At 37.6% G+C, this 15,528-nt stretch overlaps 1 protein-coding gene across 1 annotated transcript; it reads right to left on the reverse strand.

Moving 5' to 3' along the window:
- Positions 1-15,460, reverse strand: LOC139934472 (uncharacterized). Its single transcript, XM_071928723.1, has 11 exons — positions 15,315-15,460; positions 13,948-14,054; positions 13,048-13,096; positions 11,895-11,964; positions 11,342-11,517; positions 10,195-10,277; positions 8,823-9,025; positions 7,361-7,500; positions 6,657-6,702; positions 5,340-5,520; positions 1-4,334 (listed from the first exon to the last, which is right to left on the reverse strand). Exons 1-11 carry the CDS (start codon positions 15,360-15,362, stop codon positions 4,295-4,297), a joined length of 1,143 nt encoding a protein of 380 aa, XP_071784824.1. The 5' UTR covers positions 15,363-15,460; the 3' UTR covers positions 1-4,294.
- Positions 15,461-15,528: the final 68 nt, after the last annotated feature.

Here is a 15,528-nt window from a genome sequence, read left to right on the forward strand (position 1 = left end):
ATTGAGTCAAAATGTTGACAGCTTTGTTATTCTGTGCATATGTTGGGATATATCAAGTGAGAATACTGATCTGTGACAATTACCAAACTTGTCCAGTACCTTTAATGCAGGTGTACATCTTATAATCTTGTCAGGCAATTCAATATTAATCATATCAAGTTGCAACTCCAATTGGAATATACAGATTTGCATAGATACGATATCTTGCCTGCAACCATCACCATCGTAATCTTTATCGCATTACTCTGCCTTCTGAATCTTATTTATGATTTTTTTTACTGTTACACAGAAAAAAAATCTGTCATCAATCTTTTTTGTTTGAATGATACTTATAATGACAACTTATAATGTGCACAAATCTGCAAAGTGCTCATGGCGCCAATACTAATATTATTCTACTGAATCTGGTAAATGTTATTTTTGTCACAGAAAAATAATTAAAACTGTTATTGAATAATAAAGTTTACAAATCGGCAAAGCACACAAATCCACAAAAGTGCACTGGCACATGGCGCTAATACAAACAAAAACATGTACAATAGTAAAGATATATATTTTTAGAACGCAATCAAATCTATGATTTGACTTCTGTGATAGGCCCGAACAACTACCAATATAACAAAAGCATTTACCAATATCATGGCATTGTAGGTCAGTGCTTTTAAACTTCCATTATTTCAAAGAGCCAAATTTCATGATGGTATGTCTCATTGCTGGAAAAAAGTCTGCAGCTTGGCTCTGAATTTCAGGTTTGAACGATGACTTATGACACCTGGAATGTAGATTTCCAGGAGCTTTTAGGAACTGGTATCATCAGCACTAGGGAAGTAGCCATATCACTGAAGAAAATCACAGATTCTGTTATTGTACCAGACCTAAACAGACTAAATATTGATGTGGAAATAATATTGAAGCACATGTTATATTTCTTAAATTCTTGTGGAGTCATCTTTTGCCTTTGTAGTTCACATCCTCCCATATATTTTGTAAACACAGTTCAGTGTGGAGCACCCTATGGAGTCTTTCTGTTTCTCTTTTTTGTTTTGTTTTGAAGTGAATATGAAATCAACCTCCATCTCAGAGTGATGTATGATCTCGCCGGTGGCTATTTTTTCCTTCTTTTTCAGAATGCCTTATTTGTAAGAGGGTATTGACATTTGGAAGTACATTCTCAATGCTTTTAAAACAGCCAAACGAAAAGAAAGAAGACAGTGAAGACATTCATTTTTTAGATGTGGGAGAAACAACCCAGAGAATTATTCCAGGGAAAACCCACGCAGTCAAGTAGGGATTGAAAACCCATTAGAGCCCAAGGTGAGGTTCGAAACCAGGGTCCCCGAGACTGAAGACGAGGAAAGACAACACTTCACCAACCTGACTGACACGTTGTCCATGGTAGTGAGGCTGTATATTGGGATTAGGCTCCCTGGGAATCCAGTAATGATTGTCAAAAAAAATAACAACAAACAGATATCATAATTAACATGAATTCTTAACTTTAATATTTTTTCCTATTTAAAAAAAAAAATTCATTGGCAAAAAAACAACAATATTATAAATAGGTCATGTTATTTATCTGTTTAAATAAATATACATTATAAATGAATCAGAGTATGTATTTTGTAAGACAGTTATTTTTTCCTTGTGTAAAGCAATAACAGCCAAAAATTAGATTAAATTAGCACCAAATCCACCAAAGAAATCCAATGCTCCATGGCGATTACAGGTATTAGGTACAGTAGACAATACTATGCACATGCTATGGGATCACCTCATACTTGGATTGGTGCATGCTCTCATTCGATTATACTGCTCTCACGATATTACTGCCTCCTGACTCCTACCCAGGGGGCCTAGAGTAGAAGCCTTATGCCAAATGTTTGTTGTGGTGCATGCTCCCGGGCGATTATACTGCCTCCTGACTACTGCCCCACGGGGCCATAGTTGCGTCAGCAGTAGCCTCGTGCAAAGCAGCAAGGACAAGATATTAAATGTTTGTCTTGGTGCATGCTCTCATACTGCCTCCTAACTACTGCCCCATGAGGCAATAGTCACAATGACAAACAATTAATGACATGACCTCAATTTTACCTCATACTTAATGTATACTGTCTGTTTGTTACCATTATATAGTTTTCAAAAAGCAGTTTTGGCCTATAAATTGTTTTAATTTGAAAAGTGTTTTGTTTTATTGAAGTCTTCTCGTAGTGTTCACACTTGTAGCAACTTCTTAGCAATTTAAACAATTTTTTTGTTAATAACGTTTCATAATAATGTATGAATTGATATTGATAAACTAAAAAAGTAGGTAAGGAACAAGTGTAACATTAAAATTTATTAAACATCCACAATATTTCTTGGAAGCTTGTTCTAAAAAAACATTTGTTCTTTAAAATGAGGAAATGTGTTTTTATTAAAATAAAAACATTGTCTAGTAGTACTAACTTTACTTTATACACTGTGTTTCTTATGTACAGTATTTGAAAAAGGAACAAGTTTTGTTGAAAACAAAAATTTTATGGTTTTGCAGAAGTACTTCCCTAAACAGCAAAGAAATAGAATTGTGTTGAGTTCAGATAATTTGTTGCAGTTTTCAAATAGAATTGTATTGAGTTCAGATAATTTGTTGCAGTTTTTGTTAATGTAATTCTTGAATTATTACCAATTCTGAAGGAAACTCCAGTTGTTTTGCTTTCCTTGTCCTTTTCCCTGAACATTTTAATAAAAATCCTCGCACAAAAACGTATTTATTGAATTGCCTTCATCAATAAATTAACCTAAATGCTGTCATTATTAGGTTCTTTAAAAACATTTATTCTTAATAAGTTCATAAATAACTAAAAACAGGCTGCATCTTTTGACCGAGTCCCGTACAAATAAAAAAGACACTTAATTTCAGGGACAGTTTTAATTATAAATAAAATAGAATGACTTAGTGAACAAAATAAAAGTTAAATAGTTTGTTATGCATCGGATACAGGTATTGTTTTTGGTCACAAACTGTTTTACTGGAGTCCTTTGATAGTTGTCAAAGACCAGTATTCTAACTTTGTGTATCCCCAGTAAAGCAGCCGAAACCAAACTGACACACTTGGCAACGTTTTATGGAAAACTGAACAATATTTTTAGTAGATGTAGAAACTCGAAAGACGTCACTTAAAATTTACATTTAAAAAAATTCTCGTTCATTGCAAGCTCACTTCACACCTCCAGGTTTCAAAACATATCACAAAAATAAGAAGAGGTTCTACAGAACAAATGATTGTCTCCTAAATCGAACCGAAATGAATTTCTGAACTCTTTATCGGGCCTAAAGTCATGGCTCTGCTTAGCGTTAGCAGGGAATTCTGTACTAACATCAAGCAAACTTTGCAGGTAAGCAGGGAATTTTTATTGTGTGTGCGCACACCACTTTAAGATGAACCCTTTCTGAAGACACATTGAGTAAGAAGAATCACTTTCTCAGCAAAACAATTAGAAGGAATCAACTTTTTGCTCAGCAGAACAATAAGAAGGAAGCCAGTCACAGATGGTATTTGGGCTGGTAACCTTTTTCCGGTAAGCCGAGTTGTTTTATGCTGTATTATGTCTTTACACAGCTCAATGAAACCAGGCCCATGGCCCATTCTAATAGAGCTGTTTCAGCACAGAATAGTGCCAAAAACATTTTATGCCCAGCATGCAAAATATGAGCAGGATACTCAATGACAGGGCAATTTTTACTAACCTTCTTCTGTTACAGCATGCGCTACTTTTTGTGCTTAAAGACACTGGACACTTTGAGTAATTGTCAAAGACCAGTCTTCTAACTTGGTGTATCTCAACATATGCACAAAAAAATAAAAAACTGTGAAAATTTGAACTCTTTTGGTCATCGAAGTTGCGAGATAATAATGAAAGAAAAAACACCCTTGTTATACGAAATTGTGTGCTTTCAGATGCTTGATTTCAAGACCTCAAAATCTAATTCTGAGGTCTCAAAATCAAACTTGTGGAAAATAACTTCTTTCTCGAAAGCTATGTCACTTCAGAGGGAGCTGTTTTTCATAATGTTTTATATAATCAACAACTCCCCATTACTCGGTTTTATGCTTATAATTATTTTGAGTAATTACCAATAGTGTCCACTGCCTTTAAGCAGCTCTATGAAACTGGGCCCACGGTGTGTCTCTTTACCAACTTTTCACAACAAAGGACTGGTAGAACTGTCGAGTCTATCTTGACACTTGTTCTGGACATGGCTCTTGGACAGTACCTGGGATAGTCTCGATAGACAGGTCACTTTAACTTCATCTTATTGTCCAAATAAGTTCTTTACTGGAGTCATCAAAGCACTGGTGGAGACAAGAAACAGAACAATAACTTATTAACATCTATCATCTTGACAAACATCTATTAAATTGTTGCTGTTTGAACGTAGGATTTAAACTGCCTCTAGCCACCAGGCTACTTCGGTGGTTTCGTGATAAGACAATGCACAGTGTGGGTCGAGTAATTCGCCTGTGGATTTTTTGTTCACAGAACTCAGGAAAGTACTGAGTATTGTTGTCATTATTAATGCTTTATTGTCACATGTAAAATAGAATATTGTACAATGAAATGCATTTTGGTCTAAAAATATGTTATACAAAAATACACACTAAAATTTACCATTATACAAAAACACATTGAATATGTAATTGTTTATGAAAAGTATTACAATAGCTTATACAGGCGATATACGAAAGATAAATAACAGCACGACTGAATTAAAATCAGAAATAGACACTTGATTAAAATCCTTCATTCAGAATACGAACAGCTATGGGAAAAAAATTCTGCAAAGTACGATTTAATTGAACGAAATTGATTTTTTGACAGCATGGGCTGAAAGAGGTCATGTGCCAGATGTCTAGTGATGGGAGTTGGCAACCAATGATTTTTCTAGCGGTGCGATTGATCCGGCTGATATGCTTCCGATCATCTACTGTTGCATTGCCCCACCAAACAATCATTGACTGTGTCAAGACACTCTCAATCAGTGTGCAGTGCTTTAAATACATCTCTGTCAGGGTAAATAATATTCTTCATCCCGATGGAAATTTAACAAACTATTAAAATGAAAATAAAACATTTTGTGAACAGGAGTGTTTTTGAGAACTAACAAGCACTTTACAGCTGTTTGTGAATTTGACATAATCATGGCTGTTTTAAACACACTCGTCCTAAAAAAAATGCACACACACAGCAAGTCTCATAGCATGAACTCTTTAAGTTCCGTATGATTGCAGATAAATTAAGATCCACGACCAGGGAATGTCGATGAAGAGCAAACAGGTTGATCAGAAGCAGCTACTCACTCTATTATTCGTCCAAACGTCCCCCTGGGTCGCAGCTGATAATGAGTAGACTGTGGAAGCAGAGGTCTACGTGGGATACCGGCTAATTTCTGCAATCTAATAAGCTCAGCGTGCTGGAACTGGTTCTCGTTGCGTCTTCCAGGATGCTGGACGTGCCTGTCCATCTGTTCATCAACCCCACCTGTAGATGTCAGGGTGGTGATTGAGGGTTCGAAACATTGTTACAGAATTCTTTTTAAAGAAACGGGTTATTGTAGTAAAGATAAATAACAACACACCCTCGCAAGGGTGGAGTCCAAATATTATTAACTCTTTCTGTGCCAACTTTTTGTGCATGTTTCGAACCCCAAAAGCGTAGCTGTTTTAAGGTTTTTTGAAATTGTGTAAAAAAAAAAAGTATTTTTAAAGGTATTTATGAATGGGAATCAAAGTGTGTTGAAACGGTTTTCAACTCGTGGTTTAAACCGGCCGAGGCCTCTGGTTCTTGATAGTTTACCTCGACTTCGTCTCGGTAAAATTATCAAAAACCAGGCCTTGTTGGGATTAAACCACTAGTTGAAAACCTCTTCACCACACATTATTATGACACTTTTTGATCACTTTCAAAACACATAAAATAGACCATTCATGTGCGAACTTGGCACTGAAAGAGTTTTTATGATTATTTCGGTGGGTTTTATAAAATTCACAAACCCTACCCACACCTTTTCCTCCAGAAGAAATACAAAATAATAAAGGAGACTTCCAATCTGGAACATTAACCAGAAAGTGTACGTTAAACATAGGTCACCTAGTACATTACTCAGGATGGTACATTTACCAGAGGTAATTTTGAACATTAAAGGAACATTACAGAATTGGTTTTTGCTAACAAAACAGTTGCTGACAGTGTAAGCACTTTATGTAATCCACCATATACATAAACTGACAAACCTGTAGAAGTTTGAGATCGATCCGCCATCTGGGTCATGAACATTGTGAAAAATGGACTACACATTTTGCATTGCATAGATGCCAAAATAAAAATTAATAAAACGCTCACTGAACAATAAACTCCAAACCCGAAGTTAGATTATTTACTTCTCAACAAGTATGACATTCCAGACAGAAATATTTCAAGGGATGTTTCTACTATCATCATCATAAGACCGTGTAAGTTTTATGTATATCTGTGATCTTCACGATTTTATTTCTTACCGATTCTGTATATATTCCTTTAACCAGAAACTCTGATGGTACAAAACCGATATATAATAATTCAAGGGAGAAAACAGAGTTATTATTGGATAATCCTCGATCTAGCCTTAATCTTGTTACCTTCTGGATATGCAGGAAGCTCATCTTCATTTGGATGGAATGCCTCCTGAAAACAAAGTACCAACCCGGAAAACAAGATACTTTAATAACACGACAATACATTGCAGCCTCTTGGAAAAACTAAACAGACAATAAGCTAGATGCCAACTTTGTAAAGGTGCACAGTGGAGCCAGTCGCACTTTGATCTGGATTACTGTCATCTTCAAGACAATAGTTTATTCTTAATTCTTCAAGAAATGACAAAGTCAGTCTCCTGATGATGACTAGAGCAAGCTAGTCAAAATGTTGAGACCAATTGTAAGAGAACTCACTCCGTGAAGTTAATACCTATCCACTATAAGCTGAAGTAGTGGTCCTGGCTGATTTTATATTCCCCGAGAAAGCTTGACAGTTCTTTTCAGAACCGAGAAGTCTCCCAAAGTTCTGAAAATCTTCTCTGCAGTAGTAGAATATAAAGCAAGACAGTTCTGTAAAGAACAAAGTCTACCTGGCAAGTAGATACACACATGGTGTTACTGCAAACCAAATATACATTGATACCTCACCATGCAATGCCTCAGATCCTACTATAAGTGAAATTAACATATATCTACCTATCAAATCATGTCGTATACATATAAAGTGTTCCTGAGTCGTGATTGAAATTAAAGAAATTCTTTCAACATCCATCGTTAGACGCAACCTCCTGAGAGGTTAAACCTACCCCATGATGGTCCTGTGTGCCCTGCCTGTTCCTTCTACCCCTGCTACCTGCTCTGTCACTGTTCCCATCACCACTCCTAGTTCTAACGGTAGGTGCGTCACTCTTCTCTCTATCTTCATTATGGGACGTCAATTCTAAATCTAACCAGTCATTTGTTTCATCATTGCTCAATCGGGTTTCAGAAAGTTCAACGACAAAGCTAACAAGCACCTGGGGTGGGTTAACTTGTCCTAACTTAAAGTAGCCCTAACAACTAGAACTAGTCTTAAGTGAGGACTATCTTTGTAAAATCGACCCCTGGAATGGTGCACAACGTCGTGTTGGTGCCAAAACATTGTATCTTAAAATTTGCTAAAACACTCGGGACTCAACTTAATAGTCCACAGCATACATGCTTAGGTACCCTTTGCAAGGATCCAGTACAAACTCACATTTTCCCCATGGAAGTGCCTCTCACCACAGGGATATTGCTGTCCCCTTTTAAGAGCAAAGTCCAAAACCTCAACATTGGATCTCACCCAAAGTATCTCCGTACAATTTTGGTTGTATCACGGGCGTGTACTTGTTTTTGCATACATTCGTGCTATTTTTATGCAATGTACCATGTTTTGACAGTTTCAAACTTTTGTGTAACGTAAACTCTTTTTAAGAAGATTCAACAATTTTGAACTGACACAACGATAATATCAGATTCACAGTAACAAATGATTACTTTGGACTTCTCCAAGAAGTGAGATTCTGCAAGAGAATATCATACAATAGTAACAAACTGTCCTATCTTTCTCCAAACATTTCCACCACTTCAGAAACTGCAACTCTACTTTAAATTATAGTTTTGAACAAATATTCAGACATCTATCTATAGGGAGGATGAATCAGAAGTTTATGTTACGTGAAAGACAAATAAATTGACCACAGAAATATCTTGACTCCCAATCAAAAAACCCCGGCTAAATATTCTTAGATGCACTGCAACTTCAATGGTTCAAGACTTGAACCCACAACTACATAGTTTCAATTCTATAACTGCACCTTCAAAACTTTAACCTTCTGCTTTTTCCATAAAATGGCTATTAAAAATAAAATAGAAAAAAATAAAATCCACTTTAAAAACAATTGTTAACGCCCATATCAAAAGAAATATGAAGTTAAATTGCAAGCTATAACGAAAACTAAGAACATTCAACAAACCTTTCTATATATAAATTATTAATTAACTTACGCCTACCCCCGCAAAGAAAATAGTAACAGATAAGTACAGACAAGTAGAACAAATAGTAATAAATTTTCAAAAAAATTTACACAGAGGGGTTTTGATAAGTGAACAAAAATGTAGAAAATCTTAGAAACTAATTGATAATTTAACAACAGACTAGGGATGTAGGCTATTGTGGAAATGATTAGCCTCCCGCATGACTCTCTACAAAATAGTTGGATTAAATGACGTATAGAAACTACTCACCCCTGGATCGGAGATGATATTCAGCCCTTTCCTCCTGCGGTCGTTTGGGCTGTCGCTGTACTTTAGTGATCGGGGCAGTGGCTTTTATTGGACCTCGTCGCAGTAAGTAACGGCTGTGTTTCTCTGCTGATTGGACAGTCGCCGTCTCCTTCACTGCCACCCTGGCTTCTTCTCTCAGTAAACTCTGACCTTTGTCGCTCTCACTGTTTGGATTCAAACATTACCATGCAAACTCACATACATGTAGGGTGCATTCGATTAGCTTCCCCGTGTCGACCCCGGTGTGCACATTCGGGTGAGCCCCTGACAAGAGCTAATCGAACGATCACTCACTCTCACGTGGTGACGTCATGCACCTCGGGGCAGTCCCAAGTGACCCGTTCCATAAGGAGGGCACTTTGGGCTAACCCGGTGAGCCCCTGGAATGACGTCAAAGCTATTAGAACGTACCGGGGGCCGACCAGGGTCGACCCAGGGAAGCTAAACGAACACACCCTTAGTAAAAAAGCACCGCAGCTGTTGATGGTATAAACTATTTTCTAGAAAGGATTCTCTTCAAGGTTATATGGTTTGAATAAGTTTTCACCCCAAAACATTTGAATCTGAGTAATGATTCCTGCATGAATCGTTTTTCAGATTTCCAATGATTGGTGTCTGTTGGTGAATGCTGCAGCCAGAAAGCAGTGAGACTGTTTTCTCAACAAGTAGACACTACCGTAAACAACTTTTTTAAATGATCAAACTGTCCTTCAACTGTCTTGTAAACTATAAACCAAAAATGATCCCAGCAGGGACAAATTAAAGAGCTGCTCAAGCAAAAAATCTTCCTTGGAATATTTCTGCTCGGTAAAAAATTAACAGGGTTCCAATCAAAGTACTCCTTTCTAGTAATCACAATTTTTCAAAAATTAGTTAATAGCCTGACGCTCAGATCCTCGCAGAGTCTTTCTCCAAGGCTAAATCACAATTTTCCTAAGCTATTTTAGGTGCTTAGACAGCTCCAACTGGGCTTAATGACACTGGACACTATTAGTAACTGTAAAAGACCAGTCTTCTTACTTGGTGTATCTCAACATATGCATAAAATAACAAACCGGTAAAAATTTAAGCTCAATTGGACGTTAAAGTTTTGACATAATAACGAAAGAAAAAAGGTAACACCCTTGTCACACCAAGCTGTGTGCTTTCAGATGCTTGATTTTGAGACTCAAAATCTAATTCTGGGGTCTCAAAATCAATTTTGTGTAAAATTACGTAAGGTTTTATGCTAACAAGTATTTTGAGTAATTACAAATAGTGTCCAGTGCTTTTAAGGCTGCTATCGCACATGGGTATTTAACAAATGTTTTTAAGCCCCTGATCTAAACTCTACCTTCTGTCAGAAGATCTTGACTTCTTAGCATCAGAAGCTAAGTATTCCTTGACAACATAACGTCTTGTCCGTTTGCGCCCACCCTGAAAGTCATTTATATGAAATGTAAACATTAAAATTATACCATACGTTTTATAGACATAAATTTGTGTATAAAAATCATTCACACAACTGCACATATGACACAAAATCACTTCATCGCAGCATTTTTGACCATCAATAACCGTGCAAAATCAAGAAGAAACAAATCTTACATTGAACAGTAGCGTACGTGTACTCTATTTGCATTTCAGGACGGGTGGTATAATTGTGCGGTGTCTTCCACACTCAGGAGACTATATTTGTATGCACATTTCAGTCTGTTATGATAGCAAAATTATTTGTTCATTTCATCGTTGTTTTAGTACCCGAGAGAACTGAAGTCGAGACTTTTTTATGCTCTTTTAGTATCCACCCGACACCCTGCTATAATGCCTTCACAGTGCAATATATATGTTACATAATGCATGCACTGTATAACAATATCAAACTCTTATATAGCGCATGTATCTACCAAACAAGGTACTAAAGATGCTTAGATACAAACTTTCAGAAAGATATTTTGTTATTGAAGTGATGGATTAAGAGACCCAAATTTGTAGTACTTTACAAGGGTTTACAAGGTGCTACAGAAGAAAGAGGAGGCCAAGCACAGGTCTTGGTCTCAAGACCTACACAAGACCTACACAAATGTATGAACTCCTGCGACAGTATCACATGCAGCACAAAATAAAAACGCTTCAAATCAAGCCCACTTCTCTTATCTCTTCAGTCTCCTGACGATGACTAGAGCAAGCTAGTCGAAATGTTGAGACCAATTCAAGAACCGACTCCACGGTAGAGCAGTTATTTACGATCCTATTAGCTAAAGTAGGAGTCCCAGCCAATTTTCTATACCTTCCACCTGGGTGGTAATTAAAAAGCAGGACAGTTCTTTTTCAGAACTGAGAAGTCTCCCGATGATCTGATAAATCTACTCTGTGGTAGTAGAAAATAAAATAAAAAGACAGTTCTCTATAGATCAAACTCTACCTGGCAAGTAGATACACACATGGTGTTACCCCCAAACCAAATTTGTCCGAGAAGAATTCACCATGCACCAGCCTACCTGTGTTGTTTGCGTAGCCGATGCAGCGGAGGATGACTTTGCCTGGTTGTCTGCTGGCATGTTACCAACATCCTCTCTCGGCTGGAACCTCAGCATCAGCATGAAGGGATAGGTGTCCAGACATTGGTGATCCTCGGTAAATGTCAGGAGAGAGGCAGCCCGCCATCTTTTCTTTTCTAGAATGTTACCCCGAGAGAAAGAGGGTCACCATGCTGAGCATTAAAATAAACCACAGTTGTTTTTTCCTTTCCTATTATTTTACCATTATCCATTCTTAAAGAGTTTGGGGTACTCTTTGTAACACAAAACACAATGATTTTTGAGAAATGGGTAAAGAAAAGTCACCTTCTTCTCTATGCTAATTGGTCAGTAATGTTGAAATAAAATTCTGAACTGTTGACATCATATTAAAGGAAATTTTTGGTGCGAAGAAGTGGCTACATTTAACAGCAAAATTATGTGAATGTCTGAAGATTGTTCACCCAAGAAATCCCATCCCCAGAGTTTACAAGAAATATTCCAACAGAATAGTTGTCTTCTGGATGGTTCCTACCTATGTGGATGAGGAAATGGTCTGTCTTTACTGCAGCATAGTTACTGGTTAGAACAACTCTTACTGCTTCCTATGACGAAAAGAAATAATCTTCAAGATTTGATATGAATTGCTTGAAAGCATCAATGATTCATGCTGCTTGTTAGTTTTATTCACGGTCCGCATTTTCATAGAGCTGGACACTATTGGTAATTGTCAACTGTGAAGACTAGCCTTCACAGTTGGTGTAATGTATGTATCTCAACATATGCATAAAAATCTGTGAAAATTTGAGCTCAATCGGTCGTCGAAGTTGCGAGATAATAATGAAAGGAAAAAACACCCTTGTCACACGAAGTTGTGTGCTTTCAGATGCTTGATTTCGAGACCTCAAATTCTAGATCTGAGGTCTCAAAATCAAATTCGTGGAAAATTACTTATTTCTCGGAAACTACATTACGTCAGAGGGAGCTGTTTCTCACATTGTTTTATACTATCAACCTCTCCCCATTACTCGTTACCTCCTTACCAATCCACATAGACAAACTCTGGTTTGAAGTAGGATTTGAGCGGGGGTTCACAGAAGTGAAAGATACCACTGAGCCAATCGGATCCCCAATGATGTAGGTATGTCCAAGTCAATGTGTAAGAAAGTCTTAAGAAACATTCATAAATTCCCAGACAGTTTCGCTATTCATATTGGTTGAGAGCATGTCACATGGGGGTGTTTAAACGGCTGATAAAGACACAGCTAGAGCTGTTTAGGACCAGCTGGCTTCGCGCGGTTGGCTCACAAGCTCATGTACGCCGAATTACTTACGTGGAACGCAACTCATAGCCATTAGTAATTGCGCCTAATCTATCTGTACACACGCGTATACACAACTCAACGCACACAAAACAATTTTACATTAAAGTTTTTGAAAATTTACAAACTTTAAAAGTTCTCAAAAGAAACAGTTGTCACAGATTGTCTGTAATTGTGAAATTATTTTGCTTTTTAACATACTACAGGCATTTATGAATGGGAATAAAAGAGAAGTGACTCATTCTTAAACGACCGTTTTAAACCCTTGCAGGGATCGGGATTTTTTGTCACCACTCATTTTTCCCCTTAAATACACTTTGTAAAAGGTAAACACATGGTGTAACACAGAACATTGAACACACATACCTCTACTTCAATCTGCATAGTTATGGCATCACATGGAAGTTCTGGTTTGCTAATGATGGGGGGAAATAGGGTACTTTAATTATTGCCAACATTTAAATCTCATACAATAGCCCCAATAATTTCAGTTAGAAAACTCAAAAGAGCTAAATTTATGGGATATTTAGGAAGAGGTAAAAAGCAGGGACAGAAACAACTGAGCTCACTCGATCCTACACTAATCTTATTACTGAAAATAAGGTGTTCAAAATGAGGTTTTGGAAAATGTCCTGAGGAGATAAAATTTTCAAAGCAAGTCAAATTCTTAGGTACAATTAATCGTTTTGGCAAGATAATTATCATGACAAGAGGACTCTTTCCCACAAAACAAGATGACTCTACGGCATTGATGGCACTTCCCGAAAAAAAAACTCTTTAAAAACATTGTTAGATGATTGACATGGTTTTAATTTTGTTTGTTTTTTTAATTTTGTAATTTTTTAACATATCATCTAACATTGCAAGGCTGGGCGGTCACTTCAAGGTGAGGAGTGAGGGCTGTACTCCAGCAACCCAAATTAACTGGCACAGGCAGGGGCATTGTCGCCAACATGGTGATGAAACATAGCTTTTCCTGGCTGGTAGAGTAGAATGCACACCTTCCCAACTTTTTTACAAAACAATTATGTTGAAGTGCCTTCCTCAAGGGCAAAAGTGTCATGACTGGGAATCAAACACACTCTGCTGCTGACAACACCATAGCTTGGGCTTGGTGACTAGACCACTCAACCACAAAATGCCACACTGCAAACTCAAAACATGATTGATTCATTGAGTTACTCAGCATATTAGAGTACCAACAAATATTATGCACAGCAAATAAACTGTTTTTCTTTCAAATGTGGCAGCCACTTTAGTACATACCTTTGATTGCTCTTACTGATGTAAACAAGCTTGATTTTGTAAACAGTGTTTCCTAACTTGACGAGCCTCGACTCCTTTTCAGGAAGTTTAAACTGCTCCATGGTTAACTGTTTCAAGAACAAAATGCAGAAAGGTTTGGACAAAAATTTCATTCTCGAACAGTCCCACATACAACAAAAATTCAACAAAAATTAGAATTAGTGGCGATAACGTAACCCTTTTCCCTTTGCCGTAGGGAGGAGCGTTATGTTATTGCAACTATATTATATCAAGCATGTGTATATTAGAATCAGACAACTCGTCTCAATAAGGTTTATCGCGAATAGCAAAATATCAAGAGAGGGCGCTGTTGAACCCACACAAAGGTATAGGCGTTGCGTGCGCGAGTCGTAGAAACTGCATAGAAACCGCCCCAATGCATTGTGTTTCTGAATCGCGATAAACCTTATTGTTCGGACAACTCGATGGTTGAGACAACTTGACGGTTTGGAAGACGGCCAAGACTGTCTGATGGCTGTGGTGTTCAGTTCGCATGGCACTGCCTGCAATAGCCCCATAAATCGGTCCAATCCACTCCGTATCCTTGGCCCCAGCACCACTGATATCAAAACCTTTCGCTTCCTTGAAAAACCATCTGCAGCGTTCTGCATCATGAAACTTACCCATCTAATGCTTCAGAAGTTGCAGATAGCACTACACTTGGATTTATTTCTAAAGGAATGCTACAAAAATATATTGAAAATGAGGATGCACAACACATTGTTACATGTAAGAATTGTGGCCTACTGTTTCTGTGAATGTGTTGTCTACGCTTCAGTTTTTAATTAAAGCCTTTTATTACGTTCGTAATTTTGGCCCAAAATCCGGACAACAATTTTCTGCCTTTTTTTTATGACCCGCTCACAGGCCTGAGTTGAGAGAGGTGGGTGGGGGGGGGGGGGGGCCTCAGCATGGGAAGACCATTGCACTGATCTTGATTGATGTCCAAGTGGAGAGTCATTTACTTACAGAAGCTCTGTCAATCAAGATTGAAGCTAATTGCATTTCTTGTTTTGATTTACCGAAATTGTACCTGCTTGAAACGCATGAAACGGTGCACTATGATGACCATGCAATGCCTCAACATGCATGGAGGTAGCGACACCGTGGGTGCGCACTGTGGTCGTGGAAAAAGGAGAGGGCAGTGACAATTTTAATAGGCCCCCCTAAGAATAAGATGTTTTTAAACATGTTAAATTTGCATCGGGGATAAAGAATATTAATAATGACAATTTTGTTTAATTTCAAGACTCCCAAGAGTATATCCCTACAGTAATCTAAACAAACTTCTAAGTTTAGTAAAGAATATCAAATCGGGAGAAGCTCACCTTCAGTTGTTCTTCTTTCACCCCGGTTTTGATGGCCGGGAAGATCATCTACTACAGTACACTAACAAACAAACAAACAAACAAACAAACAAACTTTCAAATTGCAACCTCGTCAAAACAGTTTTTCAAACGAACTGCAGAGTATATAAAGGGCGCCCTCAGCCGATGATTGGCTGTGAGCAATCGGTTGTTTTATCGTGTAGTTGGTGGAAGG

Source organism: Asterias amurensis, chromosome 1 (genome assembly GCF_032118995.1).
Source record: "Asterias amurensis chromosome 1, ASM3211899v1".
In the NCBI taxonomy this organism is placed as follows: domain Eukaryota; kingdom Metazoa; phylum Echinodermata; class Asteroidea; order Forcipulatida; family Asteriidae; genus Asterias; species Asterias amurensis.